This window comes from Haemorhous mexicanus, chromosome 2 (genome assembly GCF_027477595.1).
Source record: "Haemorhous mexicanus isolate bHaeMex1 chromosome 2, bHaeMex1.pri, whole genome shotgun sequence".
Classification (NCBI taxonomy): Eukaryota; Metazoa; Chordata; class Aves; order Passeriformes; family Fringillidae; genus Haemorhous; species Haemorhous mexicanus.
This window is the reverse complement of record NC_082342.1, coordinates 32,197,623-32,222,774: the sequence shown is the minus strand read 5'-3', so window position 1 is coordinate 32,222,774 and position 25,152 is coordinate 32,197,623. Positions and strand designations below refer to the sequence as shown.

At 50.1% G+C, this 25,152-nt stretch overlaps 2 protein-coding genes across 2 annotated transcripts; one reads left to right on the top strand and one right to left on the bottom strand.

Annotated features, from left to right (window-relative positions):
* The first annotated feature begins 961 nt into the window (after positions 1-961).
* On the top strand, positions 962-9,350 carry LOC132323248 (solute carrier family 25 member 33-like). Its single transcript, XM_059838244.1, has 7 exons — positions 962-1,053; positions 5,380-5,556; positions 6,094-6,171; positions 6,483-6,583; positions 7,178-7,244; positions 7,442-7,725; positions 7,827-9,350. The coding sequence occupies exons 1-7, from the start codon at positions 1,013-1,015 to the stop codon at positions 8,024-8,026; spliced, it is 948 nt and encodes a 315-aa protein (XP_059694227.1). The 5' UTR covers positions 962-1,012; the 3' UTR covers positions 8,027-9,350.
* CLSTN3 (calsyntenin 3) lies at positions 9,319-24,643 on the bottom strand. Its single transcript, XM_059838238.1, is given in 19 exon segments — positions 9,319-10,052; positions 10,137-10,354; positions 11,714-11,849; positions 11,973-12,118; positions 12,708-12,878; positions 13,962-14,188; positions 14,657-14,805; positions 14,988-15,145; positions 15,914-15,970; positions 17,017-17,179; positions 17,259-17,371; positions 17,658-17,927; positions 18,515-18,700; positions 19,332-19,481; positions 19,788-19,996; positions 20,477-20,672; positions 21,632-21,754; positions 24,437-24,605; positions 24,608-24,643. Coding segments are annotated over 19 exon segments (3,048 nt in total). The 3' UTR covers positions 9,319-9,881.
* Between the last annotated feature and the right edge of the window lie 509 nt (positions 24,644-25,152).

Here is a 25,152-nt window from a genome sequence, read left to right as displayed (position 1 = left end):
CCAAACTAAAAGCTGCAATTTTTTTTCAATCCTTCTGCTTGAGTGACCAAGGTAGTTAAGACCCTCTGTGGATTCACTTCCTACATTTGTCTCTGTTGTAGCAGCACTGTACCCAGACTGGACACTCAGTCAGTCCTGTGTCACTCAGTGCTGTGAGTGAAGTCTCAGCAGTACAGAGCTGTTCTGACAGCTCGTTTCATCTGACCCATGGGCTATCCTCCTAAACACAAAAACTGATCTGATGTGTGCCTCTTTGGCAACAGCATCATGTTGATGTACATTCTGCTTTTTTTAAGGAAGATGATATTCAATGAACTCTGATGCGCTCTGAAACTGTGCGTTTGAAAAAGCAACAAAGGATCTTTTCCCCTGAATATTCCCTGTCTTTCTCACACTGATCCTCCGAACTTCAAAGTCATGGATGGGTCTAATTTATTCAGAGGACTGGGGGGTTTTGTGGAGAGCATTGGCCCATTTTTATATAAACCCAAACATCCGAAGAAAGATCTTTCTGTATTTATATCACATTCCGTACTGCTGAGAGTTCACTCACAGCACTGAGTGACACAGGACTGAGTGAGTGTCCAGTCTGGGTACAATGCTGCTACAACACAGACAAATGTAGGAAGTGAATCCACAGAGGGGAATAACTCATGGGTCCCATGAGTGAGGACGAGCGTCAGGAACCACTTGGCTCTTCTCTTGGACCCATCGCTTTCCCGTGGTCAAAAAAATCAGTTTGTCTTGGCTTCCTTACGTGCAAAACAAAGAAGAGTTTGTTGAAGTTTGAGGTTCGGTTTGGAGGTTTTTGGGTGGTTGTTCGTTTGTTTTTATGGGAGAGCCTTGAGGGTCCGGGCCAAAGGAGCTGTGTGAATTATCACCCGTACATCTGCACGGAGGAGCCCTGGCTCCCCTCACAGCGCCCCGCCCGCCCCTCCCGCTGCCACCGCCCGGGCGCCTCCTCCTGCGGCGGGGCCGGCCCGGGCCGGGGCCGGGCGGCAGCGGCGGGGCCATGTCGCAGCACAGCACGCTGCTCCACCTGCTCGCCGGAGGGTGAGTGGCCTGGGAGGCGATCGGGGGCAGGAGGGCGACCGGGGGCGGGATTCGGGCCGCGGATCCCGCAGCAGCCGCCGCCGGGGAGCAGGGCAGGGCAGCCCCCGCCGGGGCAGGGCAGCCCCCGCCGGGGCAGAGCAACCCCCGCCGGGACAGGGCAGCCCCCGCCGGGACAGAGCAACCCCCGCCGGGGCAGGGCAGCCCCCGCCGGGGCAGGGCAGCCCCCGCCGGCTCCGCCGTGCTGGCCCGCGCGGTCGCGGCTGTGCCGGTCCCGATCGCGGCTCGGCGGCGCGGATCAGCCCCGCAGCGCCGCGGGAATGCCTGGCTCCGCGGCTTGGGAAGGCGGAGAGCCTCCCTGTGGGACACGGAGTTTGGTCCAGCCGGAGCTTTCCGGGGATGCGGAGCAAGGGAAGCGGGGTGCTGAACGAGAGCGCCACGAGGCCTCTTCAGCGGGGCATCCATGTGTTCGGGAGGGCGCCCAGCTCTCTCCAGCAGCGCATGGCTGAGATTCCTGTGTCACTTTTCTGGCTTTAAATAGTGCGGCTGATTCTGGTGAGTCAGGTGTTTGGATCCCAACCGTGCCTCTCTGCATTAGAAGCGTGCCCCGAGCAAGTAATTCGTCCCGTGGCGTTTCCCCCTTCCTCGCTTTAAAGTCTCAAAACAAGGAGCTTCAAGTTTATGGTGCCCTAAAGCAGAAAATAATGTGGTCCTCCACACTTTGCTGATCAATTGCAGAAGTCCTGCTTAGGCATCCACCTAGTCCTTTTCCAAATCCCACCAACCTGGTGGAGTCTGTGTGACAGTGAGGCCTATGATCCAGCATGTACAATAAGGCACGTAGTTTAATTGCATTTAAGTAGTAGATTTTCAGTTTTCTGCAGCTAATCCAGTTCTTGTGCTATATCAATCTTTGCATATGTGCACCTGTCCTCTCTGTTCCCATTGTTATTTTGTATATGTTATTCTCTTTTATTAATTTATCCTTTGAACTATATATTCATTGCATCTTAGACTTTTCTTAATACATTTATCTTTCTTAGCTTTCTTCTTAAGCTTTTCTTCATCTTTTTCCACCCTGGTTCCTGAAAAACTGAGAGTTTGGCTTGTGACAAGAATGTTACTAGTGGGAACTTTGTCAGTCTGTATCTCGTCCTCATCCATTAAACAATACTCCTGAATTACAGCTAATTAAAACCCCGGGGCTAATAACATGAGTAAGAGATGAATGAGAAGGTCAGTTTATTGCTGCACTATACTTAATATTACTGGTTTGTGTAATGAAACAAAACAAGGTCTCGTTCATAAAGAAGCAGTTCTCCACTTTATCTTCCAGTGTAAGAGCCAGGGACCAGCCAAAGAAACTTGTGAGAGGTTTGTTCAGAGCTAATGCAAGAACATAGTTCTTCCCACAGTGTGCAGTTAAACTGTGGGACTCCTGGCAACAGGATGGTAGAAGGTAAAGGCTTCTTATGTGCCCAGGAAGCGTTTTAAAAAGATGAATGTAAAAGAGTGTGTTGAAGGCTACTAAAAGCAAGGCAACATTTTTGGCTGAGGAAATCCCTGAACTGAAAATTGTGGGAAGCTGGGAGAGTATTCTGGAGGTATTTCTCCTACTCTTCTGTAGGTGACCTTAATTTTTCTGTGTCCTAGGCAGAAACCCGGTTTAACTGCAGATTTGTCTGATCCAGCACTGCTGTTCTTAAATTAAGATCTTCAAGCCATCTTAATTTTGGCTAGCCTAAGAGCTAACGTGAAGTACCAGTAAACCTTGTCGCTTCTGTGCATGTGCTTATACACTTTTTAGATCAGTTAAAAAATGTTAGCAGTGTCTTTTGTATTTCTCAACTAATCCTCTTTTTCTGTCACCTCAAACTTGTTGGTTTTCCCTTTAAAATGTGAAAGCAAGATCTAGAGGCAAGTACCATTTTCTGAGGTAAAATTACCCGCCTTCTTCAATTAGCACTTTTTGCTGCAGCTTTCCTCTGAGAGTACGTGTTGTACTCATTTTCACTGCTGCTCTTCATCCTGTTTTGCAGAAATTGCTTTAGTTCCTGCTTCTAGAGTAATGACACATAATTTTCCATTTCTCCTGAAACAGAAGAATTTTGCAGACCTATGTCTTCCATAGAGTGTAAGCAGCTGTATCATCTTGTAATTCATGGTAATACATCACAGTTGAGATTTCTTCTAGTTTTAAACAACTGGTACACCTCATTTCCTTTGCTTTAATTAATGGATGTTCTTTTTTCCTCTTTAGTCTTGCCATTGAGGCACAGTGGCTCATAGTGGCCCTTCACCTCACACTCTCTTTCTGCTGATTATATGGCCACTATGCTAAGGAGTAACAATTTCTTTAATTGTTACTGTTTCTTTTATAATACTTTTTTATTACCTGTATGCATCAGTAGCTTCAGGAACATGACCTCAGGAAACTTTTATGTATACTGGAAGTATGTGTTCAAACTCAGGTCCTGACCATTGCAGGTGGAGAGTTCTTGAAGAAATTAGATATTAAGAGAACATTACATAAACTTTTGCTTCCTTATGTACTATTAGAGAGAAGAATTATTAGTATACCAAGCAATTGCTTCTCTCAGTGTGTTCCTGATTTATTGTTTGCTCAGCTTTTAGATAAGGAGTTGAAAGTGCCCTATTCAGACCTTTTAGACCTTGATCTGTCACCACTGTACTCAATCTTTTCCTGAACTGGAAACTGTACTTCTGGTTGAAGAAACAACAGGCATGTAAGTCTGGAGCCTGTATAAGACAAATTAATAGAATCTAAAGTAAAGAACAGGACTGTTGGACCCCTAAGTGAATATGGTCTGTATGGGAAGAATGAACATGGCCTTTGTGAAAGCAGACTCTGCCTCATACAGCTCTGGATTGCTACGTAGGTTGTGTCTTGGAGTCTGTGCTTGGTCAGCTTGTTGACCCAGAGAACCTGAGCCGGGGTGTTCACTGCTTTGCCATGTGCTGTCTTCTGAGCTGGAGCTAAATTCAGGAGGCAGAACGTTGCCAGACTCCCACCACTCATCATACACCTCCTGAAAGAAATTGCTGCTGATGGACTGCTCTACAAGTCGTCACCACCACTGTGTACATCTGCCAAGGGCTTGACAAAGCCACATGAGTGTTATGGAATAGCATAGCTAGTTGTGGGCATCATTAGCTGCATCATCCCCTGGCTGCCATATCTTCAACTCTTGGATGTGCAGTAGGCATCCAGGTCTCTCTCTCTTTTTTTTTTAACCCCCCCCCCCCATCCTCTTGGCAATGATAATGAAGCCCTAGGAGCAAAGGCTGTGAGAATACTGGATATGTTCACTGAGCTGCATAGACTTTTTCAAAATAATTCTTCAGAACTCTAAGTGTTTGCTATCCTGCACTGTCACATGTAATTCTGATGATATACCTGATTCTTCCCTGATATCTTGTAGTTCTTTGGTTGGCTTTTCTTTCTCTGGAGCAGAGTGAGCTTTTTATTAAGCCTCCATCTCTTGTGAAACAAAGCAACTTTGGCTGTTGCAGATGTGAACAACTGTCCATTTGTCAAAGCTTCTTGCGTGGCTTGCATGCAAATTCATCTCAAAATGGTCTTTCAGGTACTGAGCATTCTCTAGAAGAGCAGAGTTATCAGTCAAAGGATTTAGAGGGGCAGAAGCTGAGAACCAAATGTGTCAGTTCTGACTTGTCCCTGGGTGGTGGAAAGGGAAAAAGGGGATATGTGTCCTTTCAGCATTCCTGCAGTGTGACGAGAGCCATTGATGGAGATGGTTCATGAGTTCCAAAAATAGGTTTTGCCTGCTGAAGGTCAGAGTCCTCTTTCATTAAGCAAGCCAGGCTTGGACAGAGCCTGTCTGTTGGCAGAAACTACAGATCTTGCTTACAGGGCCTTGCAAATGTGGGTCTGATGTAATTGTGGATTAAAGACACAGGCAGGCTGAGAGGTGGGAGAGTTCTGTGCTGCCCCTCTGTGAGCCGGTGTGGCTGGGTGAAGTGTGGGCCACAGTGCTGGGTGACCTCAGCAGAAGGCTTTGCAGTGGGGGTGGGCAGCAGAAATGTTTGCTCTGGGGGACTGCTGAGTCCCCATGGACTTGGGACTCTTTGTCTCAAATAGTGAGTAAGGCTTCAGAGTGAGGCTGCCAGATGATGTCCCAAGCTGAGCTGTTACGTTAATCAGTGTCAGAGCAGGAGGTCGTGTGTGACACAGGCTGGGGTACCTAACCTCCTCTCCCAGAGGGGAGAGGTTGTGGACAAGCAGGGTCAGAATTATTGTCCTGTTATGGCCCAGAGGTCTTTCTTACGTGTGCTGCTGTGCCCTAGATGTGGTGGAACAGCTGGAGCCATCCTGACCTGTCCCCTGGAAGTGGTGAAGACACGTCTGCAGTCATCCCAGCTGGCACTGCGGCCTGTGTGCCTCCCAGAGATACAGCTGCCAGGGATGAGTGTGAGGCTGATGAATCCCACCCCACCATCTCCTGGAGTGCTCAAGTTGCTGAGGTGAGTAGGACAGGGCAGTGTGCCTGTTAGCGCCAGGGAGGTGATGGTTTGGCCATCAGGGAGGGTGTGAGGTGAGAGAGAAGAGTTGAGCTGAGGCTCTGGAAGCCACAAGTGCTATAGAAAGTTTGATCAGAGCACAGCTACATCTGCTTCTCACTAGTGATCTGTGCCCTGCAAGGCAGCTTAGGGGGCTGGGAGAAATTTCTCAGCTAGTGGTTGGATCTGACCCAGAGGGATGGCATTATCAAGAATAGGATGCAGTGACTAGTGAAAAGTGTCACTGCCCATGGCAGGGTAGCTGGAACTAGATGATCTTTAAAGTAATTTCCAACCCAAGGGGTTCCATGATTCTGTGACTGAAGAAGAGAGGAGAAGTGATTGGAGAGAAAATGAGAGCAGGGCAGAAAAAGGATAACATGGGAGGTGAGGAGAGGGTGCTACAAGGAATACTGAAGAACAAAGAAGGAGGAAGAGGAGGAGCAGGAGAGTCCCCAGCTTAGTTACTCTGCTGATTTCTCTGTCCATTTCCTTCTGTAGGGCCATCCTTGAGAAGGAAGGCAAACGGTCCCTGTTCCGAGGTCTGGGTCCAAACCTCGCTGGGGTTGCTCCTTCCCGGTGAGTACTGCTCCATGACAGGGCCTCATGCTGGACACTTCCTAAGGGACCTGTGTCATAACTGTCACTCCACTTTCTGAAAGCAGTCTGGGCCTTGTGCTCACGTGCCACAGGACCCCTTCACACAGACATCTTCTGGAACTTCTGATCATGGTGTTAAGATGATTGCTGGGGGCCAGGTATAAATGGTATCTGATGTCACGTTAGACAGAACTGTGATGGGAGTAAGGAAAGTTGGAGTGAGACTGCACAGTAGTGTCTCTGCTGCTCATAGGAAAGCTGTAACCTCTTCTGTATTTTTTTCCAATCAGGGCTATATATTTTGCTGCCTATTCTGCTACTAAGGAGAGGCTTAATACTGTGCTGGTGCCAGAGTCCAAGGAGGTACACATATTAGCAGCAGCCTGTGCAGGTGAGCCTTTTCTGTCTCAAATCAAAGCCAAGAGATCCTTCTGTCTGGAAATGCCTATGTGTTTCATTCCCTCTCCGTTGCTGCTCTGAAGCTTTCTCCCTCCACATGAGGAGAAGTGAGTTCTTTGGGTAACCCAAATGTTTTCTCACTCTTCATTCTTCTTAGTCTCATCTCTTGAAGTCCTGTCTTTACCCCTTCAGCTGCTATCATGAGCTCCATTCTGCTGTGAGAGGGAGAAGGCAGTGTGTAATTTAGACCACTCACAGAACCATTTCTCTTGATGGATTCCAGTTCTCTAACAAAATCCTCCACTCTTGAAAAATTAGCATTCTGTTTCCTGCCTCTTTGTAACACCCGGGCCTGTAGCAGGGTTTTGTTGGAGGCAGAGGAGCTAATTACCACTAGACAAAGGCTGGAATAGGGGAGGAGGAGAATCAAATAGTCTGCCCTAAATATCTCTTCTCAAGGTCATTCTCAAATTGCAAATGCCTGCAGCTTGCCAAGCAGAGCTCTGAGAGCTGATAGATCAGCACCTCTTCACAAACTGTCAGCATGATCCTGGCACTCATGGCTGTCTTCCTCTTCTGTTCCCAGGAATTAGCTCAGCCACACTCACCAACCCCATCTGGCTAGTGAAAACCAGGATGCAGCTGGAAGCCAGGTAAGGCAGGCCTGCAGTGCAGAGCCACTCCATGTCACATCAGGATTGGTTTGGGGGTTGGTGGGCAGAGAGAGATCTGTGATTTCTCATCAGAACTTGGCAAGTCATAGGCTGGCCAAGAGGCTTATGGCTGTGTTCACAACAGCACTGTAGGCTGGGGTGCAGTGTGCTGTCCTCACCCTCTCCCTCCTTTCCAGGGTGAAGGGGGAGACGGCCAGCAACGCTCTCCAGTGTGCCATGCACGTGTACCGCACAGAAGGCCTGCGTGGATTTTACCGTGGGATCACTGCCTCCTATGCTGGAGTGTCAGAGACCATCATACACTTTGTCATCTATGAAGCACTGAAAAAAGAGCTGAGAAACAGCCAGCATTCCCATTCCCCATCACTCACACTTCCACCGAACAACAACGATTTCTTCGGACTAATGAGCGCCGCCGCTGTCTCCAAAACATGCGCTACGTGCATTGCCTATCCACACGGTCAGTGGGTGCACTCTCCTTGCTGCTGCTCCCCTTGGTGGGAGATGCCATGCCTCTAGGATCCATCTGCTAATATGTGGCTTCCCTTCTTGTCTCCCCAGAGGTCATTCGGACGCGGTTGCGAGAGGAGGGCTCCCGGTACCGCTCCTTAGCGCAGACTCTGCAGCTGGTGGTCCGTGAAGAGGGACCCTTGGCTTTGTACCGGGGGCTCCTGGCGCACCTGATCCGCCAGATCCCAAACGCAGCCATCATGATGGCCACCTACGAACTCATCGTGCATTTGGCCTCTCCCACCTTGTAAGCTGTAGCACTTGGCTGAGGCTGCTCTGGAGGTACAGGGACATCGTGGTCCTGAGACCTGGTCTTTTGCAGGGCTCTGAGAGGAGGTGCTTTTTGTCACAGATCAGATCTGGGTCAGGCATTCTCAGGACACAACAACTATTTTGTGCCAAGTTTTTTGCTCCAATGTGCACAGTGTAGCCCTTTTTTTCCTTCTGGACACTTGAATTATTCCAGTGCTTCAAGATGTCAGGGTACTGGTTTGACAGTTCCTTTTGTCAACTCCCTTGATGAAACAAAGGCTTAGAATTTACTGGGAATGAGACAAAGCAGAAAAGTTTAAGAGTGTCTTACCCCAGCACGTTCACTTCTTTTGGACCCAGTAAGAACCATACATGGGCACAGTTGGGCATGAAGACAGGCTAGAGCTGAAACATCTGAGAGAACTGCAGCAAGCAGAGATCTTGTGCTGCAACCTTTGCCCTCTGAGGGGCTCTTCCACTCTCACCTACCGTACTGCCTTCTTGCCCCTAAGGAGGATTTCTCAACCTTGGCTGCCAACAAATTGCAGAATTTTCCTCTGGGTCCCTCACATGTTGCAGCCATTGCCCCAGGATGTGTCAATCAGCTGACAGCCCCTTTTTGTCTTGCAGGGTCTGAAAAACCAGACCAAGTAGATCCAGGGAAGAAGCACAACCTGCTCTGAAGCACTATCCTAACAACTCATGCTACTGCTGGGCTCAGAGCCATGCTGTGCTAGTATGTGTTGTATTTCCATCTCCTCCATGCTCAGTAGAAAGAGGAAGATGCCTCCTTCCCCCAGAAGTGCTGGGGCTGTTCTACAAGCTAGAACCCCTGGTATAAAAAAATACTCTTATCATACTGATAAAAAAAGCAGATCATGTGAGAAGATGGATGAAGCTAAGGAGATTTGGCCTGTTTCTGTTGATACACTAAGTGTATGAAAAGAGCCTTATTTATTTTCCTGTGTTCAAGAATTCAGTTTGCTGCATGTGCTACATTTGCCTTCGACAGGCTTGAGTGCCTTCTCTTCTTTTGTGGGTCCCTAGCACTGAGTCCTGGGGAAGGCTACATTGTGTTTACAGAGCATTTTGATTCTCAGAAAGTCTCGGGGGAAGGGTCGTGAGTGATGTGTTTTTCTTGCTTCATCACATATGCTAAAAAATATAACCCTTCCCCGAGATAAAGTAGTAATTTCAGCAAATTCATGCTCTGGACAAGCTCCAGTTTCACATTAGAGGCTACACTATTCCTCTCCCTGGTTGTAGTGAAAAACTGCAGAAGTCCTGAATGTTTTATTTGAAATCCATTTATTTTAAAATCCACTTTGTTTCCTCATCTTTCTTACCTTCGTTCATTTAGTATTAGGAGTATTGACAATTTTACAAAGCGACACAAAGCTGCAGTGGTTTGTTGGTTGTTTTTTTTTGTTTGGTTTTTTTTTTTTTTTTTGCATGAAACGAGAATAAACCTCAAATGACAACATTGAAAAAATATACAATATATATATATAATATCTGGGGAGGGGTTGTGAGAAACCCCACTCTGAGCCCTATGGCTGGCTCTGCCTTTCAGATTTCCATTCTTTCCAACACCTGCATCACAGTTTGAACCGTGCCACCATCATGTGTAAGTGCCCTAACACATGTTTCTGGAGAGCCAGATGGGGGGTCAATAATGTGGGGAATGTCCACAATGAGAGTGGCAGAAGATGGAGGAACATGGGAGGCAGAAATGATCAATGAGGGAGGAGCACATGTGTACACGGTGGGGGAGGAAAGAAGTTGAAAGTAAGACACTTCCTCCTTCCTGCCATATGTTTTGGGGGGATCCACTGGGCGGGTGTTTTAAAGCTCCTAGTAGCGGTGAGAGACGTCACTTTTGCCGATGATGTGCCGGTCATTCATGTCACTGCTGTCCGGGGAGTCGGGTGTCTCCGAGTCGGTGCTGTCGTCATCATCCTCCGCGCCCTCGCCAGCTCTGCCCTCCACACTCCCTGCTGCCCTCTCCTGACAGCTCTGGTAGGACTGGGGAGGTGAGATACGGGGTGAGGGGAAAGGTCTGACAAGCCAGCTGCCCGCCCAGCCCCGGCTGCAGTGGCCGCTCCTCACCTCCATGGGGTTGACGATGATGGTGAGGGCCGAGTCGTCCCAGAACATGTCGCTCTCTTTGCCTCCAGTGCTGCTGTGCCCCGACTCAGCAGCCCCAGAGACCTCTTGCCCTATTCCCCGGCGGTGCAGGGAGTGGATGCGCAGGATGCCGAGGATCACCATAAGTGCCAGGAAGCCCACACACACCACGATGATGACGGTGGCAGCACTGGGGACCACTTTGGAGAAAGAAAGTGAGAAGTTGTGTCTAGAGTCTCTCACAGAAACATGTTTCCAACCTGACATGCAGGAACTGAGATCCCTGGGAAGAGCCTGGGTTTTTGGTCTATGCAGGAAAACAGCCTGACTTGTCTGTGCCCCTGGGCACAGGCAGTTCCTGTGATGCAGATTCTGTGGAGACTCTGCACATCTTTATCTGCAGAATTTGCCAAAATGTGTTGCACCGCATATATCTGTATCCTGCTCTTGGGAGGACAGCCTCTAAGGGCTTGAGGATGATTTTCAGAAAGAGTGACATCGGTGCAAGCAGTAGAGAAAGCAAGAAGCTAAAAGATGCCTTTGTAGCACATGGAGCAGATGTGAATTCCATGATGGACTTCTAGTAAGTGCTGTGGCAAAAGCCTGGCTTCTCCACAGGAGAATACCTGAAATTCATCTAAGACCCAACTCCTACGTGTTTGTTTTAGGCCTGTAGACTGACCCTCAACTCCCCAGATAACCACCTTCCCTACAAAATCTATCTAGGCCCTCCACGAATTTGTTTGTGGTTCTGTTCAGCAGGGACAAGTTTGCTGCTGCCATCAGGCAGAGCTGGGGAAGGGAGAGGCAAAGGCTGGCACATGCACAGGCTGCCCCTGCAGTGCCAGCTGCAGGACTGGAACAGCCTGGGATCAACTACTTTGTAAGCTGCAGCAAAAGCTAGCTCAAAGGTGCCTTGCTTGTTCCCTACGACAGGGGACCAAAATGTCTGTAACAAGTCCTGGAGCTTTCACAGCCCAGGAAGAATCGATTGGAGTGTGGTCATGCCTGAGGCACAGGGCTAACAGCACAAACAAACATCTAGTCTAGCTTTCAGGCTTCTCTCTCCTCTGTTTTGGGGGCAAGGATTCTCCTCTTGTCTGTGTGGTGCCATCTCCTGTATTTTCCTGCCTTGCTGACCACCACCTACTCCCATTTCTTTCTTTAGAGCAGTGGCCGCCTTGGCTCACTTTTCTCTCCTGCTGTTGAAGCTTCTTTCTGAAATTACTTTACACAAGCCCACACAGCACCTTTGCCAGGTGCATGAATGAAGTCAGCTTACAGTTACTCTTTTTAGACCCTCTGAGGTGTAGAATTCAGTCTGCTTCTACATCAAGAAGATAACATCCCACAAGAGGATTGTTGCAGCATGCTCTAAAATACAATCTGACAAAGACTGCAGTCCACTGGCTAATGACGAGTGGAACAGGACAATATAATGAGAATAATGATAATGGGTTCAGGGAGCCAGAGAGGAATCCTCCACTATAGGTTCTGCCAGGATATCAGAAAATCAGCATCCTGATCTAAAGGAATAAACCCAAAAGATAGTTACATACTTGGGTTGTTGTGTGTGCTTGCCAAACTGTGCCCAGACAGCTCTGCGGGTAAATGATGGCCTCGGTGCACAAACTGCTGGGAGCTCAGAATATGGTTAGGATGAGCAGCGCGGTTCATGTTGTGGAGAACATTCACCTGCAGAAAGACCAGAGTGAGGGGACTCAACCCCACGTCCATGGCACATTCTATGCATTGCCATGCACCGTGTCCTCCCCACGCTGGCGGAAGAATCTCTGTGTGCATGTATCAGTCTTGTACCTCGACAGTGAACTCATTGCTGGAGTAGCGTCCGTTCATCTCAGTGCAGGACAGGTGAAACTTCCTTTCATAGAGGGCAGCACCGTGGTTGATGTGGTAGGAGACCTGGCGTAGGATCTCCTCGTAAACCGCAATGCTCTCAACGCCTGGGACAAGAAGAGAGGGGTGGGGTGAGGAAGCTCCTGCTCCGAAGTCATCTGGCATCCTAATCCTGCAGCAGCTAGAGGCTGCAGAGGGATCCAAGGCAATGCTGGGTTTGTTAATTTTAGGAAGGGCTCAGAGATGGAGCTCGCTGAGAAGGACCTCATGGAATCCCTGCTTGCATGGCTAAAACAAGTGGAAGGGAAGGAAGGACTGAGAGTAACAGCCCTGTTATGTTCTGAAGAGTACAAAAGCGTTGTACCAGTCCACAAACTGTGGGATATGTTGTCCCTGTCATGTCATGCAAAATGCTACTGACACCTGAGAACACCAAACCCCAAGGAGTAAATCAGGAGGAATGATACAAGCCTGGGTGAGAACTGTCACTATGTCCCAGCACTTTATGCTAGAGGAAAAGCCACCTCCCCAAGGAAATGGTCTGCGACTTCCAAAAGCCAGGAGTTCAAGAAACGGTGACATCTCAGTGTCACAAAGTACTCCAACACATCCTAAGGGCAAGTGCTTCTCCCAGTGATGCCTGACAGTCAGTGACAGAGGCAAAACTAGACAGTTGTGTCCATGGAGAGGACGTACCTGTGATGGTCAGGTAGGCAGAGGTGTTAACGAGCTCCAGGCCCCGCTGCTGCAGCAGTGCCCCATCCAGGAGCAGGTACTCCCTCTCTGGGTCCAAGTCATCTCCTACCAATGAGATCTCGCAGCCATCCAGGTTGTGCACAATCTCATCTGACATTCGTGTGTCCGTCACTGAGATGCAAACAGAAAGGAGTTATGGCCAGAAAGCCAGTCAGCCATCAGAGAAGGAAGGAGTTACTCAGAGGGGAACATGCTTACCTAAGAGGGCTCACATCATATGTAATTACTTCTCCTTCTCCACCTAGCACTGACCTTAAGTAAAATCACTGTCAGTCTAATTACTTGTTTCAGGATGGTTCTAATGACATTATCTATGCACATAATAATAAAGTCACTTTATTTTGGAACAACATACTATTATCAGTCTCGTTCATGATAACACATCTTGGCTGTAAGGACTTTGTTGACAATGACAGTGTGCAAATTAGAAACAACACTTACACATTCCCAGGCCCTGCATGCTTTTGAAAGCTTTTCCCTGTCTCACACTGTTGGTTACCATGGTTGAGATCTTATCTTCTTTAAAATGGCAACCACATTCAATAACTAACTGCTTTCAGCAGGATTGAGAACAATCTGCTCTCAAGCCAAGGAATTCATCATTGTATGAGGAAAGGCAAAGCTTCTAAACAGAAAAGTAGGATCAAAAAATCCTATTACCAGAAGAGATATGAAAGAAGCGAATGGACACCGAGCACAGACTGCAGAGAAATTTTCTGAGCATGATGGAAAGAAATTGAAGGACAGGATACCGTAGGGTGTGAGGAAACTGACTGGGAATTCACAGGAATAAGTGAGGCAGGAAGAGAAGGAAGGGAGCAAGAAGTAAGAAAGAAAGCAGGAGAGAAGGAAGTAGGATGAGACTAAGTGCATGCAGGAGTAGAGAGAGTAACAGGCAGGACATCCATCCAGCACTGGATTCAATAAAGGGAAATGTAGGTAAAATGTAAAAGGGATTAGGAATGAGCAGCCTGGGAAAGAATTAGGAGAGAGTGAGGCAAAGGAATTGAGTGGATAGAAAAAGTACAGGGAGGAGCAGAAAAGGCTAAGAGCCGATTAGCCTACATATTGACAGACAATGTGCCTTGCTTCTAAATTTGTAAACTCTCGCTTTCGGGTGTAATTACAGGGGCTCTACTTCCTCTGCAGGACTGAAACTCTTGTCTCTTACACCTTGCCCTGTACTCCACTCACCAGTACCGTGCCAGTTCTCATCCTTCTTGGCCTCCACCTGGTGAGAAATAGAGCAGGTGATCTGGAGGTTGGGGAACAGGGGAATTCCTTCTGGAGCCTCAAAGTCTGACGCAGGATGAGCAAAGTGGGCATTGCCACTCAGCAGGATCTGGGGGGCATCAGGCTGTAGCACCACAACATAGCCTTCCACATCAGGAATGGAGACACAGGACTCCTCACTGAAACACCTGAAGGAGAGCAGTAGAAAACATCAGTTGCCCCAAGCTTCCAACAACAACATTATAAAAGATCACCTCCTGCCTATCACTTCCAGGGAAGGGAATATCCTTTTTCCAGCAGTCCTCCTAAAGCTTCCCTACTGCTGAGCAAGGCAGGGACGTGTGATAGGAGCGACACCACTGGGATCTGGTGACTTGGTCACATCGACAAACACAGAGAAAATTAAAACCAGTCCACATGCCTGGAACACTACGAGTAGAGGCAGAAGTTCTGCACAGGGACTAGGAGCCAGTACTACAGTATCCATTTGGATACTGGATAATTGGTAATTTATTTTCAGGAAGACTTTTACCCATTTTGAGACCATCTTAAAATAAAATTATTTAAAAATACAAAGTGGGTCAGTGTGACTTTAGAAAAAAAGAGAGGCAACCCTCTTGCTGAACTGAGCCAGAGGTGCTGGTTTGCCCACTCACTTGACAGCAGTGGTGAGCCTGAGCGGCCGGACCCCAGGGGTAGCAAAGCGCAGTGAATTCATGTAAGCCACGTGCTGGATCGCGTGGTTGAAGGTTTCCACATCATCACCCTCCAAGGTGAGCAGGGACTGAGAGGGGTTCACATGAACCTAGAGGTGGAAGGAAAGAAAATACTCATGGCTCCTTGGAAAATGACAGGAATCCAGACTGAGAGAGACACATAGGAGAAAGGTGGGGAGCTGTCTGAAGTGGGGGAGCAGGCAAAGTCCTGGGAAGCAAGGCTGGGGAGGAGAGTGGAGGAAACCCATGCAAGCTGGGCAGATGGGCATACCTTCATCCCTTTGCCCAGACTGTCGAAGTCACTGTAATCAAGCCCCTCACGGCAGGCATACAGGCATTCAATAACCTCCCGGCTCTCCAAGCTACCAGGGCGCACAGTGAAGCCAGCCAAGTAACCATGGAAGTAGTGGTGTATCGACAGAGGATCTCCTGAGGGAAACATGGCAGGTGGAGGGTGTGAGAGACATGGCCAGGAAGAGAGCAAACCACAGAAGCAACAGCGTGAGGGCCATGCAGAGGTAAAGGACATAGAGGGATACAGAGAGGGGCATGGAAAAGCCCAGACAACAAAAACAACAATGTGAGGGACATAAGATGTTAAGGGAGGTAGAGAGGGACAGAGGATTGAACAGGATATGGAAAAGCAAAGACAACAAGAAGACAGGGGATGCTGAAGAAAGAAGATGAAAATTTTTGAAATTCCAGATGGGGGGAGCGAGAAACCAACAAAAAGACAAGGACAGTGAACGGTGGGTAGCATAGAGAAGCTTCCATCAAACTGCTGAATGCCAGATGGAAACAATTTCTTGTCCCCTTCTCACTCTGCTTCCTGTGAGGGCTTGTAAAAGAAACTACACATTCCGCAGATAATTAGGGATGAGGTGACATCTCCTGATGTCTCTAATGGCTATTGTGTTCTTCAGAGACCAGCTTTAATGATCAGGCATGAGTACTCTTTACCCACAAAAAAAGCATACTCCAACTCTCAAAGCAGGCTGCAGTCCTTCCATCAGCCTTTTCATGCTCCACAGGTACCAAGGTATCAAGGACCAATCTGCCAAATAAGGGGTTTCCTCCCACGGTGGAGGGAGGTGGCGGGACAGGACTGGGGAAGCTGTATGAGGAAGGCACCATGCAAGAAGTGATAGTCATGCACAGTCAAGAGGGGAAGAGACCCATCCTCTTTCTTTTCCCTACCTTGCACAGAATCAGTGGCGTTCTCGCTTCCTTTGGTTTTCTCTTTGGTTTTCTCCTCTGCAAAAGGAGAACATCTGGATGAGAAATAAGGCATTGGAAGACGGTAGTTACAGGGTCAGGCAAGTGTGTCTACAAGGGCCTGTATTGGCCAGTTCCCAGGAAAGCCCTGTGCCAAGCAGTGCGCCCTTCAGCCCTAGAGGCAGCACATCACAGATGACAGAGGGCAGAGTTCCTCTCATGAAGCTGATAGTGACACCGCAGGATGAGTAACTGACTTAAGGGATAAACTATAGTGTTTGCAGTTTTTCAATCCTTTCCCAGTGTTATCTGTTTTGGGAATTTGCCATGTTCACAACCAGCTATGTTCTCAACATCCCTCAGAGACACAAATAGCTCCAGGAGAGGGTCCCAAGCTGATCAATATTGGCTGTCTGCAAAACACCAATCAAGAGAGCACAGAGCTGTGGGAAGATCTCTGACCTCAGAGAAGCAGCAGTGCAGCAAAGATTTGACCTTGCTAGAAACTTCCACTGGAGTGAAGGCAAGCAGTAGGAAAATTCTTTTAATTCTGTCCTGCTTCAGTCTAGCAGGAGAACTGAAGGATCTGAGAAATGCAGCCTTGCATCTCCATAGAACAGGTTTCAACCTAGTAGTGGCCTAACTTTGTTCCTAACTTGATTTTTGTCTTTCAACCCAATTCCTGTACAGAAGGATTTATGGCTTTTTCTTATAGACCCTCAAGACAGAGAAATCCCCATCAACACAATCAGCAGCATAAATAGTACTCCCTGGTGAAAGTACTGATAGAAATGCCCGTGCTTGAACGAGGTACAGAGTTTCAACTCTCCTCTGCCTGAAAGCTGGTTATCCATTGCACATTCTATGGCTGTTGTCCAGGAAGTGACACTTTCCCCTGAGCTGTTACCACCTTGGTCCCGAGGAAGGAAGGAGCCACACTAGCTTTGGTGCCAAGGAGGCCAAGATGGCTTCAGCGTGGTTTGCATCATTTAGCCCTGGCTGGTGTTTCTGTCACCTCTCCTGGGTCTCCCTCCACCCCTTTTTTCCCGCATGGGAAGGGCACGGCATGGGGAGCGGGCACTCACCGGCCCAGCAGGCCCCGATCATGAGGGAAGGCTCGGGCCGCGGCGGGTGGATGAGGCCGTTGTCGTGGATCAGCGCAGGGTCGTAGGAGACGCCGTCCACGTACAGCGTCACCGTGGGGAACTCCAGGTTGAGGGCGTAGTGGTGCCACTCGTCGTCGCAGACCTGCGGCAGACAGCAGAGCACGGCATGGGCAAAGGGCAGAAGGAGAAGGGAGCTGGGGAGGATGGAAACGCTTCCTCACCTGCTCAAGCTTCCAGAGGAATTTCACAGGCCTTGCGCTTTCCAGCAACGGCCAGTAGAGGAAAGAAATCCGGCAGCCATGCACAGCCAGAGAGTAGTGAGAGTAGCCGTCCTCTGCCAGGGACAAGCACAGAGATTACGTGTCACACTCCAAGCAGTCCCACTAGCCAGAAGCCAGAAGCCCACGCTGCCATGCATGACTGGCACTCAGCACCGTGGGCTCACAGGAGGCTTGAGCGTTCCGAGGAAAAGGGACACCTAAAGAAGCCGTGTTCCTAAGGAGGAACCCCTGCCCCAGTCCTGCTTTGGGACATCAGAGAATCACCCCTGCAGGGACAACCCCTTCCAAGGAGTTAAGAGGCAGTGGGCAGAAGTGTCACCACCCCGGGAGAAGTCTCACCACTCCGCACTGTACTGCAGATCACAGTCTCCTCTTCCCGCCTGCCTTTGCTGGGCACCACGGCATGCTTCATCCACAGGGACAGGGTGAAGTGGTCACTCAGCCCCTCGTGGCCATTCGGTCCGTTCACCACAGGCACCTGGGCAGCCTGGCTGCCATTGAACCAGTAGATGAGGCTGCTGTCCTGGCTGTAGTGCACCGAGAGCCGTGCCGTCCAGTTGGCTGTGGGGCTAGGCACTGGCAGCAGGTCAATCTCCCCTGAGGCAGCACCTACCGAGAAGGGAGGGAGTCAGGAACCTTGGCATGGAAGAATAAGGAGCCTGAGAACTGGGGATCAGATGAAGTGGGCACTGGAAGCCTCACTTTAATGTCTCAGTGCACAGGGAGATGAGGAGCTGCCTAAAGGCCTTCTCCTGTCTGGAGAAGAATGGTGACTTTTTGTTCAGTGCTGAGGGAAGTCCCACCGTCTCTGCATAGTGGGACAATGCACAGAAATCTCTGGATTCCCAGCAAGGAAAGCACAGGTAGTCCCCTAAAAAACTAGAAAGTTGTGGAAGTGTTCAGTGCCAGGCTGGATGAGATTCTGAGCAACCTGGCCTAGTGGAAGGTGTCCCTGTCTATGGCAGAGGTGTTGGAACTAGAGGATCTTTAAGGCTCCTTCCAGTCCAAACCACTCCACAATTTCATGAGATATGGGCAGGAACATCCACTGCCCCTCAGTGCAACACACAAGCTCGGTGTCCTCCCACCCCAGTGACCACAGCAGATGTGAGGAATGTGTTCCCCAGCACCTCTGCTGTGTGAGGGGCAGGGTGCTGTGCCACAGCCTCCCTCAGCCCAGGAAAGAACCAATTCACCACAGAGCTTGCGCAGGGACTTCTCGGAGTAGTTATCCCGGTCACAGCCCTTGGCCACGTGGTTTGTCTGCAGCTCCACCGTGGCCTGGATGTTCCACAGCGGCTCATCACAGGTCTCCAGGTGAATGGTGGGGAAGAGCGCCAGGCTGCCTGCACCAGGGGTGTACTCAATCCTCTTGTTCCAGCCTAATGGAAAAGAATGAAAGTGAGGAATTAGGATCTGCCAAGGACACAGGGCCAGAACACCTGGCATACACACAAGTGGCATCTATGGATTAGTCCAAATTTTTGGCCCTTTCCACATTGGAAACACAGCTTTAAGCAGCTGGCATCAATGCATGGAAAGATTTCCTAGAATTACAGAGTCCAAGCTCCCAGCTTCCACAGCTAATACTGGTGTGTCATCCCTCTGTGGTTGGTCAGCCTCTCTTATCAGGCAGAGCAGGTATTTAGCTGCGTTGATTTCCCATTAATTCTAATAGACTAAGGTGAACCTGCAGGAACACACCACCACTGGAAAAGACAAATATCTTCCAAAAGAACAGCCACAAAAACAATCTTTGCTGAATGCAGTGTATGAGCCTTATCAAACACATGGAAGCTCACAGTAATCCAAGGAATGATTTTCCAGTGGCTTTGCAACAGACTTAGACATCTACTGTGTCCCCTGATGGAGATGGGCTAGTGCCAGAACTGAACCATATACACATGGGCACACAAATTATATGTGCATTCACAAACATTCGTGATGAGCAGGACTGAGTAGCAGCTGAGCAAAAGCGAAGAGAAGAGATAAATGTGTTTGGAGGTTTCATACCCTGCCAGCTGGGCTTGCAGGTGGGTTTCACCTGGATTTCCACTTCAGCATCATCAGAAGCCCTCTTCTTTCCACAGTCATAGGCTGTCACTGTGAATTTGTAGACACGATCCGCACTGTACTGCAGCTTCTCCGTGTTCTCGATGTTCCCTGGTTTGCAAAACAAAGAGATCAAGGTAGAGGACAGGCAGTCTCCTCAAAGACGTTCCTTCTAAAAATCACTCATATCTTTGATCAATGACAAAAACAACCAAAAAAGAGTTGAGTCACTCTGCCCAGTGTCACTTTGTAAAAAGTTATAGCATCCCACAAAATGGATGCTGCCGCTCTCACCAGGACAGATCAACAGTGCTGGAAATTTATATAGCACAGCTCTGCCTTCAGATGGGGCTGGCAGAGAAGGAGCAGAGCAGGAGAACGGGAGTGATGTGCACAATGGTGGGTGAGTATTCTTACCATCGTTGTCAATGAGGAAGGGAATATTGGGGGTGAGGATCTCATAGTAGCAGATCTGGCTGTACTGCGGTGAGCAGTCCCCGTCGATGGCCTCCACGCGCAAGATGCGGTCATACAGCTTTCCCTCCGTCACTGCCACGCGGTACAGCTTCTCCACAAAGACCGGGGCAAACTCATTCACATCGTTCACTCGGACGTGCACTGTGGCCCTGATGCAGAGAGACATCAGTAAGAACTGACGGGCTGATTACGAGCCACGCACCACCTAAATTTCAGAGTAAGTCATTCTTTTAAAGTGCACCACTCTGATTTCCAGCTGTCAAAAGCAAGGACAAGGGAAGACACCTTGATTTCAGAGCAGCAATGCTGTCACACAGGTGCTTGGACAATGGTTTCCAACCACTCAGAAAAAGCAAAAGTGATAATAATGCAGTCTGGACCTCCTACCTATATGCAGCAATGTAAAACACCACTTTTAGAAACTGCTGTCAAACAGCCCTCCTTTCTGTGCTCACTCATGTGACAGTCAGTGAACATTTCTCTTTGGGTCTTCTCAGCATGTTGAATTACAATGTCATGGCTAGAGAAAAACACTTCTGGCTAAAGGAAGTGTTTCCTCAGCAACTTTCCTTTGCATTTTTGTCACAGATCACATTTTGTAGCATGCAGGAAGGTCTGCATGAACTTACTTGTGTGATTTTTTGGTATTTGCTCCATCAGGTCCCTCTCCACAGTCATAGGCCTGGATGGTAAATGTGTGCTCCTTATGAGCTTCACAATCCACTGGTTCCTTGGCCCGGATCAGCCCCTCTCCTGTAGCTTTGTCCAGGATCACAGCTTCAAAAGGTACTCCTGACCCATGGATCCTGAAGCCACAGATTTCACCTGGTGCACACAAAAACAGAGAGGAAGGGGAGAAAGAAAAGGACCGAGGAGACCACATTACTTCCCTTTATTTCCTTTCCCATATTTTCTTCTTTTCTAACTCACACTTTCCATTCTCCCCCATTATCATCCTTCATTTTGAGCAGTTTTTGGCTCCTTAGGATTTCCTCCTGCTATCCCTTACAGCCATTAATGGTGCAGATTGCCATCTACTGGAGAATACTCCCGCGGCAAGGAGTCCTGGCCAGCATCAGGAAAGACTGAAGGTTACAAGGCTCAAGCTACATTTATTAGTGCTACATTTATTAGTCCTGGGGGAGCACCTTATTTCTCCCCTGAATTCCTCAGGGAGGCAAAACGGGCCATGCACTGCAGATAGCCAGAGCATGAAGATCCACGATGTCTCATCCACCCACACGCGCAGGATGCGCAGAGTTCCGCAGGGAACTGCAGACAGGGTCACCTAAACCCTAAAATTCAGCTCCCAGAGACCACATTTACTCTCCCAAAGCTGGGGAAGAACGCGTGAGGAAACTCCAGGCGTGGCCTAAGCAAGCACCAGGAATACAACCACTGAGAGCCTGGACTGTTGTTCCGGGGATTTGTGCTCACTGTGAGGGGATGTAGCACTGCCAAGGAAGTGTGCCCTACCAGCTTTCTCCAGGGCTCACAGACTCAGCACTGTTCATGTGATCTTTGGAAATAGCAGAACTGCGTCAAAAAGTAGCTGGCTCCACCCTCAGTTTCTCTCCCTAAGGAAACAGCTCACAGCATCCTAAATCAAGCTGTGCCCAAATTGCCTCCAGACTTCACTAGGGACCTCCTCCAGAACAAGGTTTGGAGGTGATTGTTTCCTGAAGAGAGGTAGGATCCAGTATAGGGATGAATGTCACTGTGTCCCCGCCTCTCCGTAAGTCTGTCCCTGCCTTGCACCCTTGCCAGAGCTGTTCCCCACCTACCTGCATAGCGCAGTGGGGCATCTTTGTCCAGAGCAAACAGCGGTGGGTTGAGCAGGACGGTGTTGTCATTCTCCATGACGATGCCCTGATACTCGGCTTCGATCCATGGTTTGTGCTTGTTTGCTGAGGCAGATTTGGGGTAAGGGATTGGAGGACAGGAATGTATTAGCCACAAACTGCAGATTCAGTAGGAAAAGAGAAGAATTTCATCCCCTGGCAAGTAACAACCACCTCCTTCTCTAGAAATAAAGACATTTAAAATAGGCTGGGAGAAAAAAGTTATCTTTATTTAGTTCTACTCATGGGAGACCTCTTCAGAACAATGTGTTCCTTCTTGTGTCCTCATTACTATCTCATTAGAAATAGGCGGAGATACACCTGGGTGCCCAGAAAAGCTGGAGCAGCTAAAAAAACGTGAACTCAAGAGGCAGAAGCAACCTCAGCCTGGAGACAGATTCCAAATACTAAATCCTTTAGCTCAATGAAGCCATAATGGAAGGATCCAGCCTACATCTTCCCTTGGGGTACCCCCAGGGGACGATGCAACCATTATCACTTCTGCCTTGCACCCTCTGGACTAAGGCCCAGGACCTACGCAGACATGCTCAGGTACACCTTCAGTCAGCCATCCTATGCACATAACAACCTATTCTGAGAGCCCCTTGCTCTTTCCTTCCCCACTCCATGGTGAGCACCATATTCCTTTGGGCCCTCCTTGCTAATCCCGTTGGCTGGAGCCCAGCCAGGCTTGGCATGGAGGCAGCAGCCAGCAGGAGGCTCTGAAAAATGTCACAGGCCCAGAAATAGCAAATTAATCTTTACCACACAGGCTCCGGGGCAGAGAAAAGGGAGAAATAAAGGGGTGGGGGGGAGGGAAGGGGAGGGGATCGGAGGGGAGATAGAAAAAAAAAATCATTACAAATTACAAACCCCTCCCCCATGCCCACTCCCTGCCAAATGGGCCTCAGAGATTATATTACATGGCCTAGTTACAACCCCCATTCCCAGATAATCCCCCACTCTCCCACCCCCTGGAGACCAAGATTTATTACAACCCAGCAACACTTTGAGGACAGCATGGCTCAGAGCTGGTGGGGAGTAGGATACAGAGCCATTCCCCCCAAGGGCACTACTTCCAATATGTTGAATCCATCCTCTGCAGCACAGTGTCCTCTGAAAGGCCATACTGGCATGGCCTCGTGTTGGCTCAAAAGGGGCAGCATCCTGTGCAACCAAGCACTTGTGCATTTCGGGGCCGGGGGGGCTGCCAGGGGTAGCTGGGGAGCCAGCAGGCAGGGTGACAGGTCAGCGAGGAGATGTCCCAGCAGGGCAGAACAGGCAGATCCAGCCTGGAGTGGCAGCGAAGAGCGTGGGTTGGCACTTCTCCACCACCATATCGATTGAGATTATAAAGCATTGCGTAGGAAATCCAGAGCAACATCCATCCTGCTCAGTATGCAGGTGGAATCCTCCCTGTGTGCAAGTGCCCGCGTCTCCCCCTGCCCGCCCATTGTCCCCACCGGATTCCATTCTGCTCTGGCTCTATCCATGCGCCACACCACCGAGGTGGGGATCCAGAGCTATAAATGCCGAATGTGCCCTGTTGCTGGGGTAACAAGCTCATGGTACAGAGATAAATCCTTTGCTGCATCCACCTGCAACTTGGGGATCACCAATCTGATTTCTTGGGAAATGAGTTGTTGGAGAATAGAAAAACATTTTAGGAATATTTTTAGGATACAGACTCCTACCAGGATACAGACTCCTACCAGCTTCAAGAAAGCTCCCGTCAATCTAATATAATTTGCCAAAGGTGGGTAGGTGTTTCCGAGTGCAAATCCACAAAGGAGAGGGAGAATCCAGAGCATGATGAGGGGCCTTTCCCTGCCAACGAGCCCCATGGAAGCAGAGCAGAACAAATAAATGCCCCTGCCAATGTCAGGGTGCACACAGCTCTGCGGCGCACCCGCCCCGTAGCCCTGACTCTTCCAAGGCACAGAAAGCACCCTAAGGTGTCACATTCCCCGATGAGCCTGGAGTCCCTCAAATGTTTACAGATTTTCCCACCCTGTCAGATTACCAACACACTGACTGCCCTCAGATGAATCTCTCAGGCTTGTATCTACCAGAAACCTACACCTTTCTCCATCACTCTGTGTGCTCAAAGAACATCTGCATTCAGAAGGTTACAGCTGTAGCGCTGAGCTGGTTTGGGGGTCTTTCATCTTTATCACATCAAATACATAAAATCAACCGGCATCGTTAACGCATAACTATGCATACACAGCTCCTATTGACAGATTGTAGATGGATGAACTAGGACTAGAAGATGGAGCTGGGGAATGTGTTTTATGAACTGCAGGGGTCTGTGGAGAAACAACATATTCTCTCTCAGCATGCTAGGGAAGGGATGGGAATCTAAATCCACCCAGTGATAACTAAACAAAAGCAAGACAAGTGGGTGGAAAAGGAGAAAACGCGAGGGGAGAGCTAAGAGACGAAAGAATGGAGAAAAAAGCGGTGGTAGGATGACAGATGGACAAAGTAGAGAATGGAGATGGGATGGCATGAGAGCGCCCGAAGGGGCGAAGAAAGCCGGGGCCGCCGGGGACCGCGGAGATGCCCCGACAAAAACGTGCCGGGCGAAGGCGGCGGGCAGCGCGGAGCCGCACCGTCACCGCGGGGGCGGATGGACGAGCCGCGGCCAGCGTGTCCCTCCAGAGCCCCTCCGCGGGGGCTGCCTGTGGGTCCCAGCGGAGCGCCCGCCGCCGCCCGGGACCGTGCCCGCGGCGCTCCGCCGCTCACCTTTGTTGGAGGAGCTGCCGGGCAGCGCGGCGCAGAGGCAGAGCAGAGGGAGGAGGACGGCGGCGCGGGGCCGAGGGTAGCCCATCGCGGCGGCGGCGGGTCCCGGCAGGACCCACGCCCTCGCTCCCGCGGCGGCGGCGCGCAGGGACGGCGGCACCTCCGGCAGCGGCTCCGCGCCCCGCCCGGCCCCGCCCCGCACTGCAGCATGACGTCACGGGCGGCGGGGGGCGCAGCCAATGCGCGCGGCCGCCGCGCCAGGTGCCGCGGGACGGGGATGCGGGATGGGGATGCGGGATCGGGATGCAGGCGGGGCGCGCCCGCCGCTCCTCGCCTCCCCACTGCGGGCCAGGCTGTCCGCGGAGCGCGGGAGCCCTCCCGGGGAGGGGGAAGCTTCGACACCGCGGCGGCTGCTCAGGGACGAGGAGGGCGTGGAGATGGGGGGATGTGGGAGCGAGGGGCTGCAAAACGCACCCGGAGCCCGGGATCGGGCTCGGCAGGGCGGAGCTGCCAGCCTGCCGCCGCCTCTCCTCGACGAGGTGTCCGCACCGTGGGGAGCGCAGGCCGGGGCACCGCTCCGGCGAAGCTCGCAGCCACCGGCGCCACGGTGTGTGGAAGGGCCGGAGAGGGAGGGTTCCTTGCCGCTGGTTGGAAGTCCACAGTTTAATAGGGGCAGCCCCCGAGGAGGGCGGAGGGTGAGGAGATAACCCGCCGTCCCT

Coding starts and splice junctions, on each gene's coding strand:
- LOC132323248 (XM_059838244.1), top strand. CDS start 1,013: ATGTCGCAGCACAGCACGCTGCTCCACCTGCTCGCCGGAGG. Junction 7,245..7,441: donor AGGATGCAGCTGGAAGCCAG/GTAAGGCAGGCC, acceptor CCTCCTTTCCAG/GGTGAAGGGGGAGACGGCCA. Junction 7,726..7,826: donor GTGCATTGCCTATCCACACG/GTCAGTGGGTGC, acceptor TTGTCTCCCCAG/AGGTCATTCGGACGCGGTTG.